Source organism: Anoplophora glabripennis, unplaced genomic scaffold (genome assembly GCF_000390285.2).
Source record: "Anoplophora glabripennis isolate ALB-LARVAE unplaced genomic scaffold, Agla_2.0 scaffold1077, whole genome shotgun sequence".
NCBI classification, from domain to species: Eukaryota; Metazoa; Arthropoda; class Insecta; order Coleoptera; family Cerambycidae; genus Anoplophora; species Anoplophora glabripennis.
Genome location: NW_019417863.1, coordinates 61,672 through 70,331, shown reverse-complemented (window position 1 = coordinate 70,331; position 8,660 = coordinate 61,672). Strand labels below are relative to the sequence as shown.

At 30.5% G+C, this 8,660-nt stretch overlaps 1 protein-coding gene across 1 annotated transcript in view; it reads left to right on the top strand.

Annotated features, from left to right (window-relative positions):
• Window positions 1-8,660, top strand: part of LOC108913912 (venom protease-like) — a 37,794-nt gene that overhangs the window by 11,883 nt on the left and 17,251 nt on the right. Inside the window, exons 2-3 of the mRNA XM_018719565.2 lie at window positions 7,236-7,395; window positions 7,470-7,654. Coding sequence (XP_018575081.1) covers window positions 7,236-7,395; window positions 7,470-7,654 — 345 coding nt within the window. The remainder of the gene's footprint in view (window positions 1-7,235; window positions 7,396-7,469; window positions 7,655-8,660) is intronic.

Below are 8,660 nucleotides of genomic sequence, written 5' to 3'. Positions count from 1 at the left end.
AACAAGATTAGGGCGGAGATGCATAATTTATCAGCTGAAGTCATTCAGAATGCTGTGGACAGCTTTTACTATCGTCTTGGAGAATGCCAAATAGTGAATGGAGGACATTTTCAGCATTTGCGACATTGAGTTTATTTTTGTAAATTATCTAGTTGTTTCAATTTCTAAATGAAAAAAAACTTGCTATTGAAAAAATAAAACTTGTTTATTTGATATGGTTGGATTCAGTTTTCTATAAGCTTTTCAACGAGCCCCCTCATGCCTTATGTTTCCGTTTGAAAAAAGTAGGGGTAGATGGGGGTTAGGGGGTTGAAGAAAAATTAATTATTGTATATCCGAAAGATGGGAAAATATCAAAATCAGTTAACGTGTTTCGGCGTTTTAAAAAAAATTAACTCATTCAAAAGATATGAATTTTATTCCGTACTTCTAGCCATCCCTGTATAAATCGTTTTGGTTAAAATTAATTATTTAACTATCGTTGAACACTAGTGGTACCATGCTAGGGTGCATTCATTAAACCACTTCGCTAGTGGTAAAATACAAATTATATCTATCTATGCATTAAAATTTAAGTAGATTCCATGAAAAACTGATCGTAAAGAGATTATTTCAATGACCCATACGTAACTATTGACTTCCCTTACTCCTGTTTTGTTAATCTCGTTTACTGAACGTGAAAAAATTACATCGTATATTAAATCTAAAAAATGTGGGATATCCCTAATTATAATGTTACCTTGACAATAACATTACAATATTATATAAAAAATGTAAAAAAATAGAACCGAAATTAACAATGAAAACGGTTTCCATCGATAGCATCTAATATTCACATACAAAGTGTATTAAATAAACTTTGATCTTGAATATTATTTATTAGGTGAGTCACTTCAAACGGTAATAATTATCAATTCATAGTGCTAATTAACCTTACCTTTGCAATCATTATTTTTTTTAATAACGAGCTGCATTAATGTTTTTTTTTGCGATTCAAACCCAGATGACCTTATTCCCATGTATTAGTATTGAGGGACTGCCAAGTATACATTTTATTAAGGTAAGAAGATGAAATAATAATTATTTGACCACAGGAAGTGGGAATATTAAAAAAAATAATAAAACTCGAAATAAATATGGTGTTAATTAAAAGTTTGTTGTATTAGGTACTACAATGAACAAAAATGCTATTAAACCATTCGGATATATTGTGTTCCTGTGGATGTGTGTCTAAGCGGAGAAATTATAATTATCTAAAATTTAAGTTTTGCAACAAAGCAAAGGAAATATAAAATTAATAGCAACAAATATTTTCAGCACGGGTTCACGTATATCTAGTTTCTAACAAACAACATTAAAGTAGGTTTTTAATGACTCATATTATTTCAAGTAAAGCCTTCATGTTATAAATAAAAAAATGTTAATTGCTTAGAAAATAATATATTAATTTATTGTATTTTACTGGAAAAGAGTTAACGTGAGCATCTTTGTTGATAGTGAAAATGTGATAAAAAATGAAAATGTAAAATGTGAAATGCGATAAGAAAACAATATAGTTCTTATTGTCAAAAATAATTTGTAATGGGTGTAATAGGTACCTATATGCCTTTATTTTTTAATTTATTTATCCGATAATATCGAAAAACTAAACCTACAGTTTTTTCTGAAATTTTTGGGTGCCCGAAAAATATTTAAAAGAATCGAGGTTATGTCATTTCAATGAAATAATATTAAAAGTTGTAGTAGGTATAGTTGTATTCTTTTTACTAAATCATTTTCTTCTGAGACTGATTAAGGACGGGATTTTGTACAAAAAATATCGCCCAGCGTGAGTCACGAAACGGGACCCCGGCAGGTGCTGCTCTAGCGGCCAACGCCAACGCTTCAAGTCTAATAATTTACACTGCAACCATATTCGCTCGATTTTTCAGGAACGGCTCCAATTTGTGTACATACAATCTTATAAGGAAAGAGAGTAAATATTTTATTAATCAGTAATAGATTATCGAGGACAATAATATTTTTTTATTGAGTAGGTAGGCAATAATTTTTAGTTAATAAGCTTAAACAATCTTATAATTACTATTCCTTCATTATAAAAACAGAAATACGGTTTTTAAAATTACATGTAGTTTCTTCTTCAAAAGTGACCTTAAAACACGTATAACATGGAATAGTCAACAGTCTAATGTTTATATTTTCACATTAACAATCCGATAATGTAAATTAACTGCTATTTTCAATAAAAATGATATAACTTGAATTATTTTTTTACTTTGGTGAGTCGTATTAATTTAAAAACACTGCCTAATTACTAAAATATATAGCTACTTATATATACTTATACTAACTTGCTACTAATTACGTTTGGAGAATAATATGTATAGTAGGGTGGCACAAAAAAAACGATTTTTTTTGTGTCGTGAAAATATGTTAGTTTATCATGTTTTAAGAGCTCCCTCAAAAAATCAGCTCAAAAATTTTTTTTAGAGGTCCCAAGATTTTTAAAAATTTCCAAAATCGTCAAAAATTGAATTTTTTATCTTTCAATTTCAATTCAATAAAAAATAAATTATTAGTTCGTTGATATTTATTTTTTAGAGATCGCTCGAAAACATAGATACACTACTTTGAAAATTAAAATAATTATGAGTGACCTTTAGAAATTAAAATATCGATTTGAAACTTTCAGAATCGAGATTTTTTTCAACCTAGAAAATGATAAAAAAACGGGAAAAAAATTAAACACAAAAAAATTAAATTTGACGATTTTGGACATTTTTAAAAATCTTGAACGACCTCTAAAAAATTTTTTCTTTGACCTGACGTTTTGAGGGGGCTCTTAAAACATGATAAACTAATATATTTTCACAGGAGACACGAAAAAAAAATAATCGTTTTTTTTGTGGCCCACCCTAAATTGTATAGGCATAACATATTATATTATATATTATTATTGTATCTATCAGGGAAATATTATTAAAATTTTAAGTTATTATTAACAAGATGTGTAATGGAATTCCCCTAGCAGGTAAGACCGTCAAGAAATTGTTCTTATCTAATTCCAATATAATGATTCCCACTGCAAAAAATGACTGAGCAAGATACCGTTGGACTGGAATATAATTACTGGTAAATAATATAGGTACATATAATTTCATAAGGGTGCATAAGGGTGAAAAATTTGAAAAAGTCAATTGAAGAACCATACATTCAAGGTATGCACCAGGCTCGGTCCCTACGCAGCAACTCGGCATTGAAATATTTGAAAAACTTGTTCCCATATTTATTTAGCCATACCCATACAGAGGTCTGGTGGGACTAAACGTGCAGCTGGTAGAAATGTATACGCCCAGTTGAAGAATGCGCGTGCGGGCAAATAATGTCCCATACAGTTGCTTCGGTCAACTGCGTCGTGAATTTCAGTTCTAGACAAGTAGCTTGGCAGTGCAGTGCGGGAATGCGGAATTTGATGTGATTCAGATAATTTTAATTTACTATAGGTACCTTCTATCAATCATTCATATGACAATTGCGAAAGGGAGAAATAAGAGGGATATTTTGTTTATTAATATTATCACAACATGGCATTTTGGAGACCTTTTGAAACGGAACAAAATGAAATTTACCATCAATATAATAAAATTGTTTGAGGACATAAATAATTAAAATATGTTGTTGGTCAAATGAACATATAATAAAAATTTTCTACACATTATATACAAATTATTATAATTTTCTACCTTTAGCAGAAAACTTTTTTAGGGACGCCCATGAAACTCATTCAATTTGATTGCTTGTTTTTTTATGCATGTTCAACTGACTTCGGAAAAACTATACTCTATTGTGTGTTAAAATTTCAGTTAGTTTCGTTATCCCATTAAGTTATTGAAAATGTTGAAAAAATCACGGTTTTCTGCCTATAAAATTGATACCTCTCACTTTAACTCGCCGTAAGTTTCTTTGTTAATTGATAAAAAAAATTCAAATTTTTACTGACGATAAGTCGCACTATAGTCTTTAGTACTGTGAAGGTCATTTGTCTCAAAAGATCTTTTTTTTTTTTTTTAAGCAAAACAGAAGGGGGTCCATAAATATTGCATTCTTTAAAAAAAGAAAAATACTGACTCGAGTAGTAAATAATTGTAAACAACAATCTGAAAAAATTTGTTAAAATAATACAGTTATAAAGGCTATACTATATACTCTGCATCGGACCGTGACCGTAATTGACCATTCCGATACTGTTTTTAAGAATATCATATTTATAACTGTATTATTTTAACATATTTTTTCAAATTGTTGTTTACAGTTATTTGCTACCTGTCAGTTTTTTTTTAAAAAATGCCATATTTACGGAGATAGCACTCCCTTATGTTTCACTTAAAAATAAAAAAAGAAGACCTTTTGAGACAAATGACCTTTACAGTATTAAAGGCAATAGTTCGACTTATCGTTAGTAAAAATTGGATTTTTTTTATCAGTTAACAAAAAAATTACGACGAGTTAAAGTGAGAGGTACCAATAATTTTATATGCAGAAAACCGTGATTTTTTCAACATTTTCATTAATAACTAACAAATGGGATAACGAAACCAACTGAAATTTTAGCACACAATAGAGTAATAGTGAGGCTATATATGGTCCAAATTTCAAATTTTTTGCCCCAACGTTTTCTTAATATCGGTTTCCAAACTCAGAGGTTTATTTCATTTATTTCGATAGTAAGTGACTAAAAATAAGCAAAAGTTGATTGTCAAGACAATATGAAATTAAAATCGTGTTAGTTATATTTATATTCAAGAATGTATAATTTTTTTGGTCGTAACTTTTTTCATTAAATATCCAGTGGTTTCCTTCTTACCGGTAAGTAGCTTGAAGATTTGTAGATTTGTAGATTGAAGAAGAAATCTATCTGAGCCAGGCTAATTTTTAAGCTGTAAATTTATTTAAACATAAATAACGATTTTATGTGGGACACCCTGTACGTAAAATTTAATCTGTATTCTTAATAAAGAAAAATTAGTACATATTATTGGTTTTTTATGCGTTATATTTTCGTACTATTTAAGCTTTACAAAATCATTACTTAGTACTTAGTACTACTTAGTACTACTAGGTATATCAAAGATAATATTAAACCATTATGCTTTATTTTAGGACGCATTTATAATAAACCAACTCTGTGTTTTCACTTTCATTTTCAAGGGTAGCGACACCTGTGAGAGAGTGTACAAACTAATTATATCGAAAGAAATTAAAAATATCTTGTGAATAGGTAGGAAACTCGACAATTCTAGTTTAGATACATATTAAAAATGGAGTCGTGTATAAAATGTTGTCATTTCACTTGAGGACACAAATTATAGAACTATTAATAAATATTAATCTGAAAATTAAATACAAATGATCCTAGGTGTCCGTTCTAGTGAGTGAAGTAGTTTGGTTATTGTGCCTAACCTAGTTCCGTTGTAAATGGAATATATTGGCAGACTAACAGTATGGTTAAAATTGAGGTACTTTGGCATTTATTTAAATTATTCTTCTGTTCTCATGAGCATTGAAATTTATTTCACTCACTAGCGGGAACCATTGCGAATACATTGATATATAATAATATTCAATTATGTTAGTTTCTTCGACGATTTGTGTCCTCATCTGAAGCTCTGTTACATGGTAAAAATATACATACTAAATCGCCCCCTTAAGACTAATTGTAAGTTAGCTAAGACAAAGTGAAGTAAAGAAGACTCTAAAGAGAATACATTTATAGATTCATGGTTTCAGATTAGTAAGCATTTTAAAAAGCTAGCTTAGTTGGGGTAAGGAGGGGTTTCTAAAATTCTTAGTTATCCTCAGTTTGAAGCAAAATTATTAATGTAAAAAGAACGATTACTTTTGTATATAAAGTAAGTATCTTAGTTACTCTAAGTTAAAACTGGTTAAAAGAATATAGCTCATGTCTTCATTTTTCTTGTCAATTCAGTCATAAATTTATTTGTCATTAAATCATAGGATTGTTTTATTGTAATTTTCCAACAACTCCGAAGTAGTGTATGGATTTTTTATGATCAATTATGTATGAATTTATTTAGCCATAAAATTACAGTAATTAAATTTTTCTTATGGTGCTCGTGTTCTACTATTTCCCACACCTTAGTAAGAACAAAGTTCATCTAATTCTTGACATTATCCACATTTTTGGAGTTTGAAAACATAAACATTATGTTTTAGTAGATAAGGAAAAGGATGGCATTATTTTAATGTTGCAAAAATATTAATATTTTAATTTAAAGAATAACATTGATAATAGCTGTTGAAAGACGAAATGTTGCGTGAAACTCTGATTCCGTATTCCATTAGAGGAGGTAAATAGTGTAGTGTGACAACCACATTTCACTCATGTTTCCAATCTACAGAAGGAACTCGCCCGTAGAGCTCGAAGAATCTATAAAATCACTCACAATCAGACCGAAAAGTACGAGTTGGGGTGGGCCTTAAGGGGCCAGCTGGTCAGCCGGCTAGTCCGACCAAAAAGATTATATTTTTGGTGCCCACCTCTGCCCCATATCTACAAAAAAACGAAGCACGACTAACATAAACTGAACCACATCGACGACAGGTCAAGACACCAGATATCGTTGAAATTTAGAAGCCCAAGGCAAGAAACGGCAGCGAAAACCCAACTCAAGAATTGGCGGACTCTTCAAGAAGTGTGATCGAAAGTCGACTTTAGTTTTCTACAGTTGATAATGTTCCTGGCTAGTACAAAGTTTTTGCATTCATTTTACATTGTATATGTCTTACTGCATATCAATTATACCCCATAAATTTTTTATACTTAATACAACATTGTTATAAATTATTGCGAGCTCAAATTCAAAGCAGATCATAAATTTAACGTCCTAATTACTCAGGTTTTATTATAGTCCTGCTTTAGATGTGCTTAATAGCCCAAAGTAAAAACAGTGAAATGGCACAAAAAAGAGTCAAACACAAAATAAAAAATTTCAAGAAGGAACAATGAACAGACAATAACTTTAGAATATATGTTTTCTATTTTAGCTCTTCAAATAAAATTGTAAAACAACAAAATCGAAATTGCTTATTTATCTATCTCACTATGTATTCTCTATTTCTTAAGCAATTTTATGGCAACTATTCGGAAATACTATGTGTAGTTATTGTTTTACTTGTGATTAAATTATTATAACATTTGCTTTTCATATTTTCAGATGTATCGAATGTGCAGAGTAGTTTACAACAGGACAGTGAGGATATTAACCGCCTCAGTAAAAGGTCAACGTTTTGTCCCGCCAGCAGTCAATGTGTTCCTCTGTCATCGTGTCCCATTTTAAATAATTTAATAAACAACGAATGTTTTCTCACTAAGAGGTAAAATTACAAAAATAAGGAAATTTAGATAGAAATAATATTGGAAAAATATTAATGAAAAACAAACCTTGCAGTATCAGTGAACTAAGCTGTGGTTACCAGGGTTCGGGTCTAATATGTTGTCCGCAAGCTAGCGAAGCAGCCACTCTGACACCAGGGAAAATGGTGGACGGTCAAAGGTGTGGAACATCGCAAGTACAGGGCGAAGGATATAATGGAATTGGTGCTTATCCTTGGGTAGCGAGAGTAGGATTCAGAAGTAAGAAATCATTTTAGTTACAATAATTATTATTTATCATATTTAAAAATGTTAGATAATCAATAAGAGAAATATTAGTACGCCTTTAAGGTGGTGATGATACGATTTTCTAAAATATGTCCTGATAATTCACGCATTACATAACGAAACCCAAAATTTTTGAATGTCTTCTAAAATGTCAACTTTAAATTGTTTTGAAAATAAATTATTATTTAATCCTCATCAATATGGCTTTCGTAATAGCTGTTCCACCACTTTAGCTACAGACAAACTGATTGAATATATAAACGAGGGTTTTGAAAAGGATGAATATGTGTGCTCCCAGTTTTCGGACTTACAAAGGCATTTGATTGTGTAGCACATAATATTCTCATCGATAAATTAAGATTATATGGGTTTACACACGATAGTCTTGAATTGATGAGGTCATACCTCACAAGTCGTCAGCAATTTGTAATCCATAATAATATAAAACCTTGTTTGAAAAACATTAAACATGGCGTACCTCAAGGTTCTATACTGGGACCAACTCTGTTTTTGATATATATAACGAGCGTTCAAATAAAAACGTGGTCAAGTTGGTTCTGAAAATTTGGACGTAGGGCGTAGCGTATAGCAAATGAACTTAAACGTCATCTGTCAAAGCGCTATATCGCCGCTATCAATTTGAATATTTTCGTTTTAAAAAGCGTTTAAAATGGTGTTTTCTCAAGAACAAAAAGTGTTTATCATAGAGTCCTACTTTAGAAATGGACGCAAGATTGATGGAATATGGAAGTATTCTATTGAGGAATGTTTCATAGAATTTCAAAATCAATTTCCCGGCGTTGTTGAGTACAAAATTTTTCAAAGTGCAGTTCAGCGTTGTGTTAATGTTTTTCGTGAAACGGGCAGTGTAACAAGAAAAGAAGGAAGCGGCCGACCTAAAAAGCGGACTGAAGAATTAAAAGAAAATGTCCAACAAATAATGGAAAATGCGCCAAGAACTTCTGTACGTGTTTTATCA